The sequence below is a fragment of the Typopeltis vanoorti genome, chromosome 1 (assembly GCF_054136105.1).
Source record: "Typopeltis vanoorti isolate ZY-2024b chromosome 1, IOZ_Tvanoo_1.0, whole genome shotgun sequence".
Classification (NCBI taxonomy): Eukaryota; Metazoa; Arthropoda; class Arachnida; order Uropygi; family Thelyphonidae; genus Typopeltis; species Typopeltis vanoorti.
The window spans coordinates 189,256,598-189,279,276 of NC_143549.1; the positions used below are offsets into that span (position 1 = coordinate 189,256,598).

The following is a 22,679-nucleotide window of genomic DNA, read 5'->3' on the forward strand; positions in this document are numbered from 1 at the left end:
TAATACAACAATCATATGTGGTATTAATTAACTAAAGCCTATAGACATTCTAGAATATATACATAATAATAAAAAAAAAAAACGTTTGATATTATGGTGAAGGCACATCATAGAACAGGATTATGATATATGCATTCAAGAAAAAGAAAGTGTCCCTTCTTTTAATAAATTTTTCAACGGATGACAAGTAAGGAGAAAACTAGGGATCACACCTGGAAATTGTGTAAGAATATGGTTGGACAAATGTGAGAATTAGATTAATGGATTGCCACAGTGAGAGAGTGAGTGTTCTGACAGTGAATGAGTTTTAAAGAGAGGTTGTATTGCATGAATAGGGGCCTTATTGCAATGAGTCTTCCAAACTTCATGGAGATGCTCATAATAAAGTTGGAATATGATAAGGTATGATATAATATAATACCTGAAGTGGTTCTATGTATGTGTATTTTGCTACATAAAATTCTCTGTGATTTGAAACATGGAAGGACCGTGTAAGGACTTGCTACAATTAGCTCTCACTAGTGCTAACTTACAGGATAAAATAAATAAATGGCTTGTTAAAGTTGAAGGTGTGATGAAGTAAGTACATTTTCTTTCCTTTTCTAAAGCACTATGGGATTCTGTCAGGTAGTTTGTTATAACAAATTTATTATAACAGCATTTCTTACAGTTAGAGCTCATATCAACAGAAGGAAGAGTATATTAAATGAATTTATATTACACTTAATAAGAAATTATATTCTTCTTTTCATCTATGTATATGAAATATTTCATGACCAAGTTATATGCATAGAAAAAGAGAGAGGATCACATCAAATTGTGTATTCCATAAGGCACAGCAAAGGGCATAAATCATACCAAACAGGACATTCAACATAATGTACAGCATGACACACATCCTGTGAAGCACTTGTGTTGTGTAGTATGGGATAAATGTAACAATGTAGAATGCAAAAACAACAGATCACTTGGATGGCTTAGTGCAGTGCATCCCAAACTTCTGGATGCCAGGGCTCCCCTTTGGAAAAATTAAAATATTTCACCCCCCCCCCCTCGAAAAAAAATCGTAATATAGACATAATAATTATAATATTTATTGTATTTATATTCAATACAAAACATACACAGCGAATATTGCAAAAATCAAATGCAAATATTACATTTTTAGCATCTTACATACACATTTGACATGGCACATTATCTCATTTTTATATAGATAGATAGATACAGTCATACCCTGACTTACACGAATCCGGAGTTATTTTATCACATAAAAAATAATAATGTCATCCAAAAGAAGCAAGTCCAATTCTTCTACAGCTAGCAAGAAAAGAAAAACATTGACTTTGGAAACAAAACTCAACATTATTAAGGATTTTGAAGGCAGAATGAAAATTTGTGAGCTAGCAAAGAAGTTCGATTTACAGGAATCCACAGTAAGAACAATCACAAAAGAAAGGTTTACAGATTTTGGAGGACATAGATTCTAATGAGGAATGAATTGTAGCCACAAGGCAAGGAATAAAAAAATCATTAGCTTGCTATGAGAAATTTTGCGTGACAAGAAAAAGACATTATACCATCAGACGAATCTATTATATTTTATGAAACCATCGACATCGAAATAACTTTCTTTTTTTTATATACAAAAAACTACAATTATGATTATATTTCTAAAAAATATAGGTGTTTTTGTAAACCTTTGGTCCCAATTGTATGTTTGTATATATAAATTACATGCAAAATTATACCCCGAGTTATGCGAATTCGACTTACGCGCTTTTTGTTGGTCCCACCTACCACGTAACTTCGGGGTTTTACTATATATTGTTATTGTACATTTGCAGTACAAGCACACGAAGCATAAAATGATTATAATAAAGAAAGAATTAAAAACTTAAAGAAGTTTAATAACAATTTAATGTGATGGATGTGTTTCAATACTGCTACACCAATATCAGGTGAAATATTTAAAACTGCAATTCTTAGATTTCTGCTTTGAAATGAAACTTATATGAATAAGCATATATTTACTAATATTCATTAACCCTCCAGAGGTCATGCGCGGACTGGGAGTCTGCACGTTTGCTTTTTTGCATATATTTCTAAAGCAGCTGGTTAAATCCGGTTGTGCGTTTATGTAGCTTCGTATATAGGCAGGACATATGTTAGTGTAAATATTATGTTGAAGCAATAACAACTGTTCCCACTGAGACATTGCGCAGTCAGAGATCCCATGTGACCCTTAGTGTTATAAGAATAAGCAGTCATCAAAATTTTTAAAATTGGTAAGTACTTGTAAATTATTTATATTTTTACATACAGGCTTATATATTTACACAGGAAATATATTTTTTATATACATATATATCTTTAATATATGTTTATATATAATTGCAATATGGTAAATTATATTCTCTTTAGGTAAAATAAAATGGGTGACTATGAGAAGGAGCAAGAACGATTACAAAACACTGATGAATGAATGCTTCGCTAATGATGAGGATGAAGACGTTTCAGACAATGATGTTAGTTCAGAGGAGGAAGACAATGTGGAAGAAATGAGTGGCAGTGAAACCGAGCAAGAAGCCAATGAGGTGTCATTAGAAGTAGCTGAAGATAACCCGGAGAGTTTGGAGGATAGATTCTATCAGGGAAAAGATGGAACTTTATGGAGAGCAGTACCACGAACTAACAAACATATTAGGACTAAGAGATACAATATAATCAAAGAATCATCTGGCCCTAAAAACGACACTCAAAATTTGCAGTCACCTGTTGATGTTTGGAATTATTTTATAGGGGATTCTATTTTATCGATTATTTTGGAAAACACGAACAAGTATATCGAAAGTTTAGCTAGTAATTACACTTGAGAACGAGATGCCAAGTTTACAACTCTGAATGAAATATGGGCTTTAGTTGGACTTCTATATATTGCTGGTACATATAAAGCAAACCGTTTGAATTTAGAAGATCTTTTTGGAAGTAATGGTAAAGGCATTGAAATATTTTGACTAACAATGTCGGTGAGGCGATTCAAATTCCTTTTGAGGTGTTTTAGATTTTTCCTGAATTATTGCAAGCAAATTGTCCTATAAAATTGAGTATGTTTGCTTTCAAAGATAAATGCACACTTGTATCATACTATCCCAAAAAAAAAAAAGAAATTTGTTTTGTTAGCATCAAGTTTGCATGATGATGATGGCATTGATACAGAGAGTGGAGCTTTATACAAACCTGAAATTCTGACTACCTATAACCATACAAAAGGAGGAGTAGATGTTGTGGATCATTTGTGTTCAACATACAATTGTGCTAGATCAACAAGAAGATGGCCTATGGTAGTTTTTTACTCTTGCATCAACACTGCTGGAATTAATTCTCAAGTTATTTACCATGCGAATAACATTGACAAAAAATATTGCGACATAAATTTCTGCAAGATCTTGGATTCTCTCTACTACAAGCACATTTGCAAGAAAGGGTATCAATTCAAAGTTTGCCAAGAAATATAAAACTAAGACTCACAGAAATTTGTGGATCATTCGAGAACAGAATTGAGAACGAAACTGCGGTTGCACATCCAGAAAAAGGAAGATGCTATTATTGTGATAGAAAAAAAAAACCGTGCTTCTAAATATTATTGTAAGAGATGTTACAAATTTATGTGTCACGAACACGCAACAATCATGTACAATGAATGTGTAGAACTTAAGTAAAAGTTTGTTAATCCAGTTCTACACATTTATTGTGCATGTAGCATATGCAGTTCTATTTCTAAGACATTTAATTATTTTTTTTATTTTGATTTCTCTTACAAATATGTTGTAATTTGAATAAATAATCTTTTTTCTACAATATGCTTATTTATTATTATTCAAAACACCTTCAATTTTGTTAAAAATGAGTGTGGAATGACAGTCCGCACGTGACCCTTGATGCCAAAAATTTTCACACGACCTCTAAAGGGTTAAGCACCGAAACATGCAGGAAGCAAAATTTGTGAACCCGCACCGATGTGTGATTTTTTTCCCATTAAAATAAGAAAAAATATAGGTGTTGTGGTCCGATATTATGTCCAAAATGGTCCCCATCATTTTGGCTGATAAAATACGAATGGAAACATCGTGTATACTAAAAACACCAACTTAAACAAAACCGAAAATCTAGCCCTTAAATCCTTAAAAAATAACTAAGACATTATAATCACGAAAGCAGATAAAGGCAATGCCACTATCCTTTTAGCCGTACAACATACATTGTAAAAATGAACCATTTAATATCGGACGACAACACCTACCAAATGGTAAACTACAACCCCACAAAACATAACAAAAAGAAAACAACTGAATTAATCAAATACGTCCACACAGGGCCCGAAGAAACAACAAAAAAATTAATACCCCAGTATGCCCATGCGCCCAGAATTTATGGCCTGCCAAAAATGCACAAACCAGGCACACCGCTTCGTCTGATTGTTGAAGGAATTGACAGCCCAAATTATCACTTAGCCAAAAAATTAGCTGCCACACTCAAGGAATTGGTAGGTCAGTCCCCTTCCTACATAAAAAATACACAACATTTCATTAATAAAATTAAAAACATTACACCCAACGACCAAGATTTATTAGTCAGCTTTGACATAGCTTCCCTTTTCACCAATGTCCCAATCAATGACACGATCTTGCTCCTACAGAACGTATTCCCACATGACATCACGGCCCTCTTTGCCCACGTACTCCGCTCCGGATATTTCGTGTGGCAAAACAATTTTTACCTTCAAAAAGAAGGTACAGCCATGGGCTCACCACTTTCTCCCCCAATAGTTAACTTTTATATGGAAGACTTTGAGCAACGTGCTCTAGAGACAGCATGTCTAAAGCTCAAAATTTGGCTCAGATACGTCGACGATATTTTCGCTATTTGGCCCCACGGCCGCAAAGCTCTAAATACTTTCCTTAGCCACCTAAACAAACAAAACAAACGTATCCAATTCACCATTGAAATGGAAAAAAACAACTTTCTTCCTTTCCTAGACACTCGTCTTCCCTCTGACTGTCTCTCCTTCTCAGTTTACCGCAAACCTACACACACAGGCCAATACATACACAAAAATTCTTACCACCACCCAACACAAAAACTAGGTGTCATAAGCACCCTTAAACACAGAGCCCTAACTATTTGTTCTAATGAACAGGCTCTAAACCAGGATTACAAGATCATCAACCAAACATTTATCAAAAATGGATACAGTAAAAATACTATTCATAAGATCCTCTATAAAGATAGCAGTAAGAACAAAAAAAAAAAAGATTTCAAGAATGCTATTGTCATTCCTTATGTTAGAGGCATTTCTGAAAAAATAGACGGAACACTTCGCAAATACAACATTAAAACCACCTTTAAACCCCCGAATAAGTTAAGACACCTACTCAATTCTTCTAAAGATCCTCTTTCACACCTAGCCCACCCAAGGGTATACAAAATACAATGCACATGCAACATACCATACATAGGGGAAACAGGGCGAACTATCCCAATCAGACAAGAAAAACACAAACAACACATTAAATACCTCCATTTTGGTAAAACTGGCCTTTCTGACCACGCACTCCAAACATACCACAGAATTGATTAGAAAAATACCAAGTCCCTACACCGCACCAAAACCTGGTTTCAGAGAAAATTTAAAGAGTCATGTAAAATGCTCAAACACAACCCAAATCTCAACAAAAATGATGGCCTAACCATTCCAAGAATGTGGAGAACCCATCTACAACCTGTATAACAACCTAAACTAGCCATAGAAAAATCCCACTACAAGAAGACAACCTGGTGAAGTGTTTGCAACATTCAACAGCAACTGAGAGAAATCATATTATAACAATCAGAAGAATATTAATACGAGGACTTTAGCAGTTTATTGTAGTTGTATTTATTTATTTTATTTATTATTTATTTATTTTTTATTTCATTTTATTTTATTTTTATCACTAGAGGTCAGGCTAGGGAAAAGGATTAACTAACTACGTAGATTTAGTTTACCGGTATACAGGGCATGAGCATGTAGCTTGGTTCCGTATACACTTGTATTCTTCCGATGAAGACCTCGATACAGGGGTCGAAACATCAAGTTTTATTTTATTAGTAAAATAAAGTAATCTGTTCAACACATGTGTTTTTGTGTCCCTAAATTTACAAATACGAGTGAATTTCATATTGAAAAGAATAACATGTAAGAAAGTTTTAAAGCGAATGAAAGTTGAGCAGCTCACAGATGTAAACTGTAGAATGAAAGACACAAAAATTATAAGTGTAAAAAAATGAAAGAGTTTGAGAACAGCAACCAAACCTTGGAGATTCAGTGGCAAGCCTTGAAGAAAACCCTGACTGATTCAGTCAGAGAGGCATATGGTGAAGTTGTTTGCAAAGATAGAAAAATTAGAACTCCATGGAGGACACAGGAAGTTAAAGAGGCAGTGAAGGAAAAGAAGAAAGCATATCAAAAGTTCCTGGCAAATAAGTCAGCTTGTGCTCTTAGAGAATACAGAGACAAATGTAAGAAAGCTAAACACTGTGTAAAACTAGCTAAACAAAAGTCATGGGAGGACTTTGGCAAGAACATAGAAAATAAATATCAAGCAGGTGGCAAAATATTCTGGAGGTTGTTGAAAAAGCTTAGAAATGGAGGAAAGAGTACTGTAAAAGCAGTTACAGGTGACATGAAAATTGGAGAAAAAGATATCCTTGAAGTATGGAGTAATTACTTCGAAAATTGCTAAACGAAACAAGCAGTGATTGCACAGTGGTAAAAAACACTCAACAGGCATACAGTCAGGAATACATATCGACACTTGAAGTAGAAAAAGCTATCAAAGACTTGAAATGTGGAAAGGCAGCAGTAGTAGATGATATTCGACCAGAAATGCTGAATGGTGGTATATAAGTCTTACAGTGGCTGCACTGCATAGTTCAGAAGGCCTGGACAGAGGGACGAATTCCAGAAGATTGGAGTAGAGTTCTCATAGTACACATATATAAAAAGAGAAATAAAACTGAATGTGAGAATTACAGAGGTAATTCTCTACTGAGTGTTCCTGGTAAGATTTATTCCAGTATACTTGAGAAACGATTGAGAAGGATTGTGGAAGAGAAGCTTGGTGAAGACCAAGCTGGATTCAGGTGAAATAGAGGCTGTCAGGATCAGATTTTCACTTTACGACAAACAGTGGAGAAATCATGGGAGACTATAACAAAGATCTGCATTTAGGTTTTGTCGATTTGGAAAAGGCATATGACAAGGTGCCAAGAGAGAAGCTATTCAATACGGTACAGTTATATGCTGTCAATGGGGCATTATATCAAGCAATACTTAGTCTTTATTTGAGTTGTAAGTCAGCAGTTAGAATTGAAGGAAGTACAGGAAGATGGTTTAATGTTAAATCTGGTGTTAGACAACAAGGATGTACATTATCTATATGGATCACATTATGAAGGAAAGTTGTATTAAACCTGATATCAAAATTGGAGATGTTAATGTCAGCTCTTTGCTTTATGCTGACGATGTTATACTTCAAAATAAATCTGCTTCAAGTCTGCAAGCTTCTCTGACTAAATTGAATAACTGTTGTAATAGATATGGTATGAAGGTCAGCAATAAAAAGACAAAGACAATGAAAATAGGCAGAATCATTGAAAATGTCAACTGCATTGGGAACGGAGAACCTGTAGTAAAACATTTCAGCTACTTAGGCAAGATTTTTAGTGAAGATGGTAAATTAAATATAAAAATAGACAACAGAATCAACAAAGCTGGTATGGTAGGAAGTCAACTGAATAAATTTATATGGAATAAGAGAGAAATTAGCCAGAAAACCAAATTAGCTCTCAGATCCATAAGTTAAAACTAGTTTGAACCAGTGTTCAAACTAGTTTTAACTTATGGATCTGAGAGCTGGGTCAGAAGTAAAACACTTGATCAAAGACTAAAGACTGCAGATATGAGAGTCCTGAGAAAGATTAGAGGTGAACAAATGGCATCAATGGAACAAATTTAATATCATATTAAAAACAAGGATATTAGGAAAGAACTTGACATTGTCAGCATCCAGGAATGCATTAGCAGAGCTAATCTTAGGTGGTATGGTCACTTAAACAGAATGGGCGAGGAAAGATTAGCAAAACAAGTGTTCTCTGTCAGGTTGGCGAGAAAACGACCCAGAGGAAGACCAAGATATAGGTGGATTGATATGGTACAAGGTGCTTTAGATGATAGAAATATAAGATCTGATAATGTTGGAGTCTTGACAAGTAATAACAGACTGATTTGGAGGAAAATTGTAATGATGCAAATTATTCATATCCTGTATTCATAGAACTATCATATGATTATTCATAGAACTATCATATCCTGTACACCCCTTGAGGGTATGTGGTAGGAATTTGATGATGATGATGAAAATATAAAAAATAACAAAAAAGAAATAATAAATAAAAATTAAATATGTTTCTTTTAAGATAAAAAAAACAACTTAGTCTTAAAACATTTTAAATTTGTTTTCATTATTTCACGGCCCCCTCAACAAAACCTATGGTCCCCAAGGGGGCTGCGGCCCAAAGAATGGAATATACACACATGCACACAGATATACATGGTGTTTCAAAAAGAATTGTCCCAATTTGAAAATTGTATATCTCTGCAACCACGAACCACAAATGAGTGCGACATTGAGCATTTATAATTGTGGTGAGTGAAACTTTAGGCCTTACTTCATACTTGGTAATTTATTTTGTAACTGTACCACATTTTCATTATTAAATATAATTATTTGAAATCCGGTCTTCTTTTTGAATCACTCTGTGTGTGTGTGTGTGTGTGTACACACACACACGAGCCTCCATAGTTCAGTCAGTATAGATGAAGCCCTTTGGTCGGAAAGAGTTGGGTTCGATTCTCGTCAGTAACGTGAGGAACCTTTACTGGTCGCTTTCAACTAAAGGTGAGTTAGCCGGTCTCATAAGGAGGTAGGGAGTTTTTTCACCCAGAAAATTGAGTTTTTCGTCCCCAAGAACAGATAAACCGGCCATGTGAACACACACATGGATTACAGTCACGTACATGTTCCAGCCATATGCTAGTCCTGAGCTTGGATAAAATTGGTGGATTTGGGGAAAGCAATGGTGAACTACCCTTTAAAAATCTCACACTTTGTGGGCAATGCCTACAAAATCACCTTGGATTGGAAACGACTGAAAGGGAAAAACCACCATAACCACCATATGTGTGTATATATATATATATATATGTTAAAAATACCAAGCTATTTTAACGTATATTATATCCAAGGTAAAAAACTTTCTACAGAGAGTGAACAGATGGCATCAATGGCAATATCATATTAAAAACAAGGATATTAGGAAAGAACTTGACATTGTCAGCATCCAGGAATGCATTAGCAGAGCTAATCTCAGGCGTATGGTCACTTAAACAGAATGGGAAAGGAAAGAGTCATCTGCTCTTGTATGAAGACATTTTGTGTGCAAACTTTTATGTGCTTACACTATGATAAAACATAAATCAAAAGTAGAATATAATTTCTTCTCAAATATAACATATATTTTCGAATCCAGATAGAAAAAACTATCTCATCATTGTCTCATATGAATTCAGCTCACACTATTAAAAATAATTTTTTCTGCCGAATATTCATTAATATAATTAACAATTTTTATTTTTATTGTAAACAGGTAATCTAAATCATGTAATTTTTAAGTCAAAATTTGTTTTCTGTGTAGAAATCATTGGTCCTATTTTTTTTTAACTAAAATATTTTACATTAGATAATTTACAGCAGATTACATCATGTACATATCATACTTTCAAATTTGAGGCTGATTATAATAATGTAAACTGCATTTACTTATTCAGAATATCTAGAAATACATTTTTTTTCATTGAAATTTTTAAATTTGCTTATTAAATTTTAAATAATCTTTCAAATTTGCTTTAAATAAATTCAGTGATGATAGTGGATATCTTTATTTCTGGGTGATAATGAAACTAAAGCTTGCAATGCAAAGAATGACAATGTTAAAACCGGTGCTAGGACTAGTGAACTGAACAAGAAGTTATATGCCCGATGATTGCATTTGAATATTTTTGAAGATAGCTGTTTGGAGAGAGCATTGTTCATTGAGAGGTTAGAATTGTAAAATCAGAAAGACTAGAGATATCAGGGGGGACACAGTGAAGTGTGGCTTCAGCTACCTCTGAGACAAACAAGTGTGAAAAATTCGATGCAGTAGGATTTTTCCTCTTCTTTGCATCGACTTTTACAAAGGTCACAACTTGTAAACAAGATGAATAATTTTGTATTAACATTGTAAATATTGTGGAAACCCATGTAGCTAATTCTAAGGAAAGTAACATGAAAGTTGTGCAAAAAAAAAAAGTAAATATCAAGTAAATGTTTAAGTTGTAAGATTCAGGGGCAAAGCCATTGAAATCGGCACAGTATTGATGTAGGAACTGTATAAAAAGTAAGTGCTTTTAATTGTGCTGGGAGGTAGCCAGATGCAAGCTTCAAGGACAGTGTTATAAAAGGCGGGCTTAGATCTTAAGCAGTTCTGCTTTTTGTAAACAATATTATGTGTATGTGCTCCGTGAGAATTAGAAGTGAACATTAACATTGAAGGTCAAGACTGTTTTTGGGCGAGAATATTCTGGGGCCTCGACCCTTAGTCCAGTGACCTGAAGAATCATATATAGGAGGTCCTCTAAATGATAAATAAAAAGGAGAGTAGAAAACTTCGGATCCAGTCCTCTTGCCGTGTGTCATGTTCGACGGCCTGTTTGAAGTCAGGGAAAGGTGGCTGTGGGCGCCGTGAAGTCATCGGAGCAAGAAAAGACGGACCAGCGCCATGTCAGTGAGAGAGCCTGCAACGTGCATCGAACATCTTCGGCCGACTCAGAAATGTCGGTGAAATGTACTTCAAGCCCTGGGAGTCATCTATGTGAGACAACGATACAGACTGGACCCCTGTACGGAAGTCAAAGCCTGAAGTGGATAGGCAACAAATGGAACCTACGAAGGAACTAGGAACGGGTAGTATAGAGTTGTGTGTTAATGAAGATATGTGAGTACATTTTGTTGTGTTTGTTTAAGATATGGAAAATTGACTGAGAGTACAAGGGACATTTTTTGTTCTTAATATAGTTCATGTTTCCAGACTGGAAAGTAAATCTAAGAATTAATTGTACTCAAATATAGTTGGAGATACATCATCTCATCTCATCTTCTTTATACCCTCTATTACTTTGCGGTGTCGAGGGTTTATTAATCATCGGACCTCAAACCGTTCACAGGATAAGTGGTCAGCCCTACTCCCCGGTGTATCCCATGTCCTGTAGTATTGAGTTCTCAAGGCCGGTTTGCCTGCTTTGCGGGATGAAAAACCTCAGGATAAACTGGGGAAAAAACCCTACTGTCCACGCCCAAGACCGGCTAACGGTTATGACTGAGGAAGATCATTCAGCTCCTCACGTCACCAGCGGGAATCAAACCTAGGCTACTCCTTCCCCAGGCATATGGTTGCAAAGTGCACAGCCACTAGGCTAACTGCATGGACCTTGTTATAAAATTTATAGAGCATGATAACTCTAGTATTGAGAAGGGTTGACAGTTTTCTCTGAGTATTATAATGTTGCATGACTCAGTGTATATACAAATGTTAAATTGTTAAAATTATATGCTAAGAGTAGAAGTAAGAGGGAACTCTTTAATATTGTATGATCATGTATAATTGCCTTTTTGTTTAAATAAACATGTTTGTTTTGTTAAAGAAGTTTATCACCTGATCTTTATGCAATGCACTGTTTCCAAAAATAATGGACCTGTGAGCAAAGGTATTAAATATTAGCCACGACTGTTAATTAAGCTTTAGGATAAATCTCAGAGTAAACTCTATTGCTAGTAGTTGAATATATCTAATACCACAAGCAGAACCCTGGTGGCACAGTTGTTAACTATAAATAAATATTCCAGAGTTCTCCTGGTGTCGGAAATAACTAACCCATAAAGTAAAGAAGAAATAATAAACTCACAAAATAGAGGGATATTACAAGTGTATGTAAAGAAATGATAATGCAATGCTGAAAATTTTACAGGTTTAAAATCCAAATGAGTTGGTAATAACATTATGCAAGGATAACAGTGGGTCCAAAGTGATGTTGAAATCCATGTACATGAATGCCAGAAGTATGTATCAGAAATTCTAATTTAATTCTAATTTTGTTGGCAACCAACAAAATTAGAATTAAAGATTTTAGATCTGGGGAAAACGATTCATTTGAAACTATTTGGTGCAACTCAGATGCCAATAGGACAAACTATATTGTTAGCTGCAATAGACTAGGGGCACCACAGGAAGATGTGAATGCCATGCATTAGCAGATTAGCACAATGAATGCAGGCCAAGCAATTATCGTGAGAGACTTCAACTATGGGGATATACATTGGAAGGAGGAAAGAACATATGGAAAAATGGAAATGGGATTTATAGTGTTACTTAGGGATAATTATCTCAAGCAGCAAGTAATGGAGTGGACCAGAGGTTTGAGCGTGTTGGGTCTGGTAACAGCATCAGAAGATCTATCTATAACTACAGTAGAAACTCTACTTCCGATCAGGAAAAGTGACCATGCAATCTTGTCCTGGGAGATTGCTCAACATGTGGAATTTTCAGTCCAGAAAGGATTTATGTGGAACTACAAAGCTGGTGATTATGACAAAACTTAGGAAGCAACTTGGAGGTAAGTGAGTGAGTGGAACAGTTTGCCTCTTGAAGTGGTGAGTAAATCTAGTGTGAATGAATTTAAGAGAAGGTATAACATCTAGTGTGGGTGAACTATGGTCTCCCTCGATAACTCCATGACTACCTAGAGGTCTCTGATAGCAATAAAAAAATAATAATAATAGTAAAAAAAAAAAAAACTAATTTTTGAATCAATGCTTATGGTTTCCTTTCATTACTCCTGTATTCTGAGAACACAGAGCATTATAAGATAAGAATAAGGAGTAATATACTTGCCTGTAACAAATAGCGATCATGGAACCGATGAGAAATTTGTGCTTCAAGGAGATCTAATGATTGATGAAAACGTAAGTGACAGACTAATACTGGCAATAACATGGCATGCTGAAAGTAAAATATGTACATTTTTTCATTCACTCTTCTTTAGTCTTTTAAATAAAGTTTTAGAATACATCTGAAACAATTACAAAGCAGATTTTCAAAAGCATTTTAACTCTAAAATGCTTTTGAACATTTTAAACATAACAGCTGTTATGTTTAAACTGTTAGGCTTTAAACTGTTAAGCTGTTACATTTTAAACATAACAGCTGTTATGTTTAAAATGTAAACATATTAAAATCTAAACATATAAGCTGTTAAAAAAAAATTAAGTATCAACATATAAATTAAAGCCGCTGTAACTCATTCAGTTTCTATGATACCCTTTGGCTAAATAAAAACTACATTCAAATCTCATCCTGGACAAGGAGAACTTATATCAGGACTTTTCAACTGAAGATGAAGTGGCAGGGTTTTCCTTCCTAGAAACTCAGGTTTTTCATTCCACAAAACATCACACCAACCAGATGAACACATGCACAGATTCTATAGGCGCTCATGCTACACTATGCAAATAGGATTAACCACTCTATCCAAACATTAATTAGATTTCAAACATGTCAAGTCACTTGGCCTTGACAAACTATCGAGCCTAACAGGAAGGAAACATAAATTATTCTTAGTAATTTATTACTGAGTTGTTATTCTTAATGACATATTATATTCAATGATTAAATTTATTTAGGATAGAGATGAAAGAGTAAAGAAGTTTGCTCACAAAAGGAGATATCATGGAAAGACTGCAAAAAAAGTAAAGTAGACGATCTGTAGAACCACACAGTTCAGTTCCAGCATGATGAAATTCTAAAAATTATTTTTGAAGCTCTGAACTAGTCATTAGATGGATAAAGGACATAAAGTTATTACTAATTCCATGTTCTAACATCAAAAGTGTACAAATTCACATGGAGAGAAGACACAGGAAATTAGAAAATTCTCATTGATTATGTTATTGCTGTAGTATATTATGTTATCGAGATATTTTGTGTCATTAGATGGATAAAGGACATAAAGTTATTACTAATTCCATGTTCTAACATCAAAAGTGTACAAATTCACATGGAGAGAAGACACAGGAAATTAGAAAATTCTCATTGATTATGTTATTGCTGTAGTATATTATGTTATCGAGATATTTTGCTGCTCAAGTTCACAAATATACAGGCAATTTGAAAATGGAAGTGATCACATTTAGGTTCAAGTAGGATAAATATCAATATCCCTCCTTAATGGTGTCTCCACCTTGAAGCAGAAGGAGGAGGCTTGCATACATCAATAATTTCAAGAGCTAAGCCAGTGGTAGTTAAGACATTGGTAGAGCCTCCCTAGCTGGACAGGTCAAGAGGTAAATGGCAGACCAAGAATGAATACCTTGGTCCTCTGGATTGGGGGTTCTGCATAAGGCTGATTATCTTACCAAATAAAACTCTCCATAGCACAGAAGCTTCAAATGGAAAATTCATCAGAAATAAATTGATTATGACCAGGAGAGGATAAATGTAAAAGATCAAGAATTCTGGACATTCTAAAAGTAGCTATATGGAATGTAAGAAGTATAATAATAACAAAGAAATTGGAAATAGTAAAACTAAAAAGCAAAAATATTAATATAGTAGAAAAAATATATCATAGCTTTGAGTAAAGTGGCCATAGTGATACTGTGGAGCAGTGATATTTCATGTGTTCAGGACATAACAAACATAGGCAATCTGAAACAGGAAGTTTAGTTTTGAGCAGGATAAATATTAACATCCCTCCAAAATACAGCAATGATAATAGAAACAAACTAGATGTTAAACTTTAGGAAAAATATCAATGATCATATTATGTTATATAGTGGAGGAGAACAACATATCAGAACTTTGAGTTTAGTTGCATTTTAATTGATAATAAATGCTGGCCTGGTTGGTCGAGTGGTTAGCATATCTGTTCTCCAGCCAAAAGGTTTTGGGTTTGAATCCCACCATGGGAATGGATGTTTGTGATTATTTGTGAAAATACTAGTAGTGGTGGTGGTGGGAAGTAGATGGCATTGGTGTAGATGATAGTGGAGACAGAGTTGTAGAGTAGGTGCCCTCCCTTGATGAGTCTTTGGAGTCCTTGAAGGTGTCACATAATAATAATAAAAATGGAAATATACAATACAAAAACACACTTTGTGAAAGATCCAATTATAACATTAAATTAAAAACAAATGGAAGCCACTTAAATATTATAGGATGCCTTTGAAGAAGACAGAAGAGAGCATTCTGAACAATTTTATCACGTTATAAAAAACACTTGCTAAATAAATGCAATAAAAATAACTATACATTGATAGGAACCTCAGTGTTAGAGGTGGAAATAATTCAGTCCCAAATGTTATAAGTAAATCTAGAGAAATTTGCATAAATAATATAGTAGTCTTTGATGTTCTTTTCCAGGATTGTCTCTTTCACTTCATGAATCCACTATGAAGTACTGATTTTTTCTTTTCTGAGAACTAACTATTCCAATCCCCCATGTCACCCTTTTTTCTCATTTTTGAACTTGAATTTTGAACTTTTTCATTTATCCAATAAAATTTGTACATTTGTCTATGGTTCGCCTCTGAAAGATACTTTGATTCTTTCTAAAACTTTTGTACATAAACGATAAGATATTTCTTATTTTTTGTGTTGTGAACACAAAAAATGTTAAGGATATTTCTTGTGTGTTCTCTACCATGAAAATCTTATGAATATTCCTGGAACAGAAATCCCTGTCCAATGCATGCCATTTATTAGCCTTGCTCTTTTTCTCCAATTTTTCACATATTTCTATAGGGCCTGGGATTCATTTCCACTGTGCTGTTTTAAATCCCTCCAACAAGAACCATTCTTAACTTTTTTCTGTACGAATGGTGCTTTCTTAATTATTTGAAAAATTCCTTTATTTTTTCCTTATTAGAACTTCCATGGGACTACAGGCACAGCTCAGTCTCACTGTCCAATATTCTTTCAATGTAGATAATATGAATCCAGAAATATAAAATACTCATGTAAACACAGTGGGAAAATATTTAATTCATTATAAAAATTAATTAGTTTTTCAGTTTATTATTTTGGTTTATATTTCCTAAATCATCATCAGTGTAACAAAATAGGACAGGGAAATTCAAACAACAACAATGTAGGTGCATGGAGAATAGTATCTTTTTCATGTACAGTTGCAATTCCAGGTAAATATAATGCTGTTAGGATCTGAAATAGGTGTGTGAGTGTGCCTGTGTGCAACTATATTAAAAAATAAATAAATAAATAAAAAAAGCACCTACAAAATACAATTACTGATTACTCATATTATTTTTCTTCTTCTTCTTCTTATTATTATTTTTATACAGTTGCACACACACCACACACTTATTTCAGATCTAACAGTATTAAATTTACCTCACTCTCTAGCGACTGCACATGAAAAGATTACTATTCTCCATGCATTTACATGTTGTTCTTTGAATTTCCAAATTCTATTTTGTTACATTTGATGAGGGTTTAAAAAACTCAAATATTTGTATAATTAATTACAGTTAATTAAATGTTTTTCTACTGTGTTTAAGCATGTATTTTGTTTCTTTGTCAGTATCTCAGAGAGTAATATGGAAAGATTTCAAAATGTCTGCCATTCAAGCAGTTTATTTTGATGTTTAGTGCTGAAAAGTAATGTAGCTACTCTTCCTTTTCCTGATGACTACTCCCTGAATATAACATCTTATGGTGGTTATTTAGAAGCATCTCAACTGAATTATTCTTTATATCAGTGGCACCAATTATGTTGACATAATAATACTAATATTATTATTATTATGATTATGATTATACCCTCCATGGAGTCAGCAGACTCATTGTGGGAGGTTCATTCAACTGACAACACATTTATCATACTGAATCTTAAAATCCTTAACAGTCAATGCATTATGGAAATGCGTTCCATTCACTCACAATTCTCCATGGAAAAAAATCTATTCCTCACACCCCTTTTCAGCACACTTTTACATAACTTCTAGGGATGGTCTTGGTTCTTCCCCTCTCACCTTCTACTCTTTTTTTCTAATCCGCTTCATGTTGAAAAATAGCAGTAGTAATACCTGGTCCATCCTAAACAGAATTCAAAAAATGCTGCATTTAGCAATTTTTCCATTGAGAAGGCCAATAATGAATATCAATATTCATTGATATTCTTCTAAAATTTCTGCTAGCTTCATCTCTTATGTTGATTATGCCCATGTTTAATTGAGTTTAGGTTGTTGTTCCAGCAACTGACTTGACAGTTCATCAGCTTTTGGTAGTCAGACATTTAGACAGAAGACCTGGTTGTTATACTACATTCCTTACAGGTTATGTTGTGGAGGTTGCCTTCCAATTGTTTAGCCAACAAATAGATAATCCTCATGAATGTTTTCTTATAAGACAAACATATCACACAAAAATTCATGAAGCTAATATGGCAAAAAGAAGAAATCCCTATTTCTTCTTTTTCAATCCCTATTTGATTGTGCCCTATTTCTTAAAAAAGAGATCACTTGATTACCAATAATAATAGAAATATCTCTCTATTAGACACTTGCTATTAATACTATTAATACTGTATACACTGATCTGAAAGAAGTAATGTATATGCTTCTAGTGTCATCGGAGTCTATCAGTGTTTCTTCTGCAAAGGAAAGCAACAAATGATCATATTTTTATGCTCCAACAATTGTTAGAAAAACATTATGAATTTGATAAAGAATGGCATCTAGTATTTGTGGACTATAAACAAGTAGCACATGACAGTATACATCAAAATGCACTATGGAATGCAATGAGACTTTTTAGAATATCACATAAGTATATAAAGATGATACGGCTATGTAATTGCCCTCTGTTAAGGATGTTTCCTACAAGAATATTCATCAAATTTTGAAATAAAATCTAGGCTTTGCCAAGGAGATCTCACCAACACTGTTTAATCTAGGAAAAAGTCATTAGAGACTTAAATGAACAAAGAAGGATGAAAATGAATTGGAAGAACATGCTAATGGTTATGCTGACATTGTTACTACTACTGGAGACTCTTCAGGATGTTATTATTATTATTATTATTATTATTATTATTATTATTATTACGGGTATCTCCATGGAGTCAGTAGACTCATCGCGGGAGACCCAAACTAGCAAAACAATATCTGTCATATCTCTTCTTGAATTCATTTACAGACGAAGAGCTCACAACTAAGTCAGGCAATGAATTCCACTCATTCACCACCCTCCAGGCAAAAAACCTTGTTCTGACACCTTTGTTAACCACACTCTTCTTTAATTTCCAGAGATGACCTCTTGTTCTTCCATCACTTTCACACAGCTGAAACATTTCCCCTGCATCAATCCTATAAAAACCTTTTAGTAATTTGAATGTTTCTATCATATCCCCTCTTCTTCGCCTATCAACCAATCTCTGCAATCCACAAGCTCTCAATCTATCAATGTAGGGAGCATTTTTTATATCACTCACCAACTTGGTCACTCTTCTCTGAACCCTCTCCACAGCCTCCTCATCTCCAAGGAATCCAGGTGACCAGACCTGAGCACAGTAATCCAAATGTGGAAGTATCAATGCTTTATAAAGGGGAATAATAACCTCTTTATCTCTGGATGTCAGTGTGTTCCTCAACAACCAAGTAATCCTATGTGCAATCTTGGACACCTTAGCAATGTGTCCTCTGAACTTCATCTCCCTATCTACCAATACCCCTAAGTCCCTAGCCTCATCAATCTCTTGGAGTACCTTTCCATCGATGTAGTACACAGCTGGTAATCTTTTAATCCCAAAATGCATGACTTTACACTTTTCCACATTGAACTGACATCCATTTTCTTTTGCCCATTTTACCAGCTTATTTAAATCCTCCTGCAAACTTTCAACATCAGCTTGATTTTTTATTGCACTACACAACTTTGCATCATCAGCAAACAACTGAATATCTCCCTTTAAGCCGTTTCCTATATCATTTATATACAAATTAAACAACATTGGCCCAAGCACAGAGCCCTGAGGCACACCACTGGTCACCTGCCTCATTCTGGACTCGGCTCCTCCATACACCACCTTATGGTATCTCTCCCCGAGCCATTCTCCTATCCATATCACCAATTTAATATCCATTCCCATCTGCTCCAATTTGCGTAACAGTGTTCTATGGGGTATCCTGTCAAAAGCCTTAGCAAAATCCAGAAGTACCACTGTGTAGCCAGTTCCTTTGTCCAACTCAGATGTTATTCTATTATGAATAGTTAATAGATTGCTAAGGCAGGATCTACCTTTAACAAAACCATGTTGGCCTCTATAGAGTATCATATCCTGATCCACCCATTCTTGAATTTTGTCTTTAACCAACTTTTCCAATACTTTTACCACTACTCCTGAGATGGTGATTGGTCTGTAATTCAATACCGCAGTTTTAGAGCCACCCTTATGCAAAGGAACCACTTTGCCTAACTTCCACTCCCTAGGGACCATACCAGAGTTCAAACTTAAGTTAAATATCCAGGTGAGAGGGGTTGACAATTCATTTGCACATTCACGCAACACCCGAGCTGATATTCCATCTAAGCCTACCGCAGTGTTTGCATTTAAGTTTTGCAATATATTTAATACCTCTGATTCTTTAGCTTCAATTCTCACATTAGGTATTGCTGTAGGTATAGAGATATCCTCACTTGGGTGATAGACTTTTGAAAAGTGATCACTCAGTAACTCGACTATTACATCTGATTTTGTCACCTCAATACCATCAGCACCCACTAAGGTTATCCTTCCGAAGTCATTCTTCCTCTTACTTGCCACATAGCGGAAGAACTCTTTGGGATTACCCTTGATCTCTTTGGCTAAGGTCTTCTCATAATCTGATTTAGCTTTTCTTACTATGCTGGTAACTTTCCTAGCTTGAGCCTTGTACTGCTCATGGGTGTCCTGATCGCCTTTCTCCTTGTAAATTCTCCATAACATTTTCTTTTTTTTGCAGTTCAAGCTTGATACTACTGCTCATCCATCTAATGCCTGCCTTGTTTGACCTCCTAACCATGGGGACACAATCTGATATTGCTTTCCTCAGATACCCGCTGATTTTATCCCAAGCACTGCTAACATCTTTCCCTTGCAATATGTTCTGCCATGGGATGGCTGCAAGCTCACTCCGAAGCTTGTTATAATTGCCTAACCTGTAGTTCCGTACATACCCCTTCTTAATAGAAAAATCCACAGATTTTGCAACCTCCCAAGTCAATACCATATGATAGCTTTCACCAACTGGAGGTAACGAGGACACCTTACTTATGCATATAACCTCTGAACCAATAACCAGGTCCAACACTCTCACACCACGTGTCCCTATATAAACTATATCTAATTTAATTAAGGCAAGTAAGCTTATGGGATCTTATTCAAAAACCAGGAAAGACTAAATATATGAGCATTTCAAGGGCCCATCATGACCATCCACTTTGGTTGTTGATAAATATTTCTTTTAGCAAGTGGATAATTTTAACTATCTAGGAGTCAACATTAACAGCAACAATGATATGAATCAAAAGATAGAGGAGAAAATTAAGTAGGCCAATTATGGATATTTTGAAAATTTGCAACTACTAAAATCTGGAATATTACAAAATCCAAATGAAAAACTATTTAATCTATCTATGACTGATATTAACCTATGGTTGTGAAACATGGTACACAACAAAGAGGGATTTTTGGATCCTTAGAATCAAAATACGAATGAAGACATTATGAGGAATTACAAAACCTGTTTCAAAGACCAATGTTATAAAGACCAAAATTATATCATTTATAAGAAGGAAGAGGACTGAATGGTTTGTTTACATTTAGAGAGAGAAGATGACCAGTTAATCAAAATTAACTGATCATCTCTCTCTAGGGAAGGACCTACAGGAAGCCCCTATGTTATGGATGGATTTGGTAATGAAAAATCCAAAGCAGCTGGATGAATACTTCACATATGCAGCCTATGACAGAGAGAGAGAGAGATAGAGATGGAGAAACCTATGGGTGGCAGGACTAGACCTAAATGGTTTATTAAGCTGTTGAGGAGCAGTGTCAGCCAAACACACACACAAAACACATCTCCTATGATTTTTCACCTGAAAGATATAAAAAAATCTTGTCCAATCTAGATATCAATAAGCCTCCTTTTCCTAATAATATTTTTCTGACTGGTGGTTTGTGATTCATAGTTAACTTATTTTTTGCATCATATTTTCATGTAAACTACTATTTCAGTGTTATTTATGCTGCAGTGTGAAGGTGAGCTCATATTCAGTCTATTCCTAGAAAGATAAACATATCTGTATATTAAATTACCAATCTACTACTCACATTTTAATGCTTTCTAAAGCAATGAAAATCCATTAATAATCAGTTTCTATACTTTCTGAAATCTCTGAACTAATAAGCATCAGTATAGATTCTGGCAATGTCAATCCACCTTGGATATTCTTAATTATATCATTCATCTTTGAGCAAATGTTGCAGAAAAGTATAGAGACGTGCCAATTGTCTTTAGTTTCTATCTTTCTCATTATCTCTAACATATTCCATAAGGTTTGGAATAAAACCTCTTAAGTGAGCTCCCATTTTATGTCCTATCTTGTCTTTCACACTTGTGTTACTAGCTTTCTCTTTCTCTCTGTGAGAAGACAGTATGCATGTAATGGTGGAGAGATTTTTATCTCAATTAATTCTGTTGTATGGCATGACTACCATAATTTGCTTCCTCTCTTCCCTTTTGATATGATAAAACCTTATCTAAATGTAAGCCAGTTCAACTCACAGTTCTGCTAATTATAGTATATAGTAATAACTTAACACTTATTTCAAAAACCCATCTATTCTAGATTTTTCTAGAAAAATCTAGAAAATCTAGAATTACATAACTGTAGATTTTTGATGCCATATGGTTACTCAGATGCTCAGTGATGTGCTACACCAGTCCTCACCATGTGGTCCTGTTGTATGCTTTTCTGGAAGCTTCAACTCTCTGAAGATCAGTCACTTCAGACACACCATCCATCCATCTCATTGATGATCTATCTCTTCCTTCTTTTCCAGGAACTTTACCTTCTATTACTGTTCAAAGAAGTCCTCCTTCAATCCTGTCCAAAGTATTTAAACTTTCTTCTGTCAATATCCTTAAGAAGCCTTAAAGTTCTACTAATCCTTTTCAGCACCCATCCATTTGTCTGCTTTCAGTATATGGTATCCTCAACAGCTTTCTAATACCACATCTCAAAAGCAGCTATCTTTATCCTATCAGACTTCTTTAGTTCCAGGTCTCACATCCATAAGTTGCTGATGGAAAAACAGCTAATCCAAAATCCTCAACTTTTTTCCCATGGAGATAGATCTGTCTATCCAGATTTTAGACAAGTCTCTGACTGCTGTTTTAACCATTCCTAATAACTACTATTTT

At 34.7% G+C, this 22,679-nt stretch overlaps 1 protein-coding gene across 4 annotated transcripts in view; it reads right to left on the minus strand.

The window, feature by feature from the left end:
* drosha (ribonuclease 3 drosha) overlaps positions 1-22,679 on the minus strand; it is a 454,213-nt gene that overhangs the window by 201,582 nt on the left and 229,952 nt on the right. For all 4 annotated transcript variants that reach the window (XM_090395920.1, XM_090395901.1, XM_090395928.1 and 1 more), the window contains one exon: positions 13,093-13,200. In XM_090395920.1, coding sequence (XP_090252046.1) covers positions 13,093-13,200 — 108 coding nt within the window. The remainder of the gene's footprint in view (positions 1-13,092; positions 13,201-22,679) is intronic.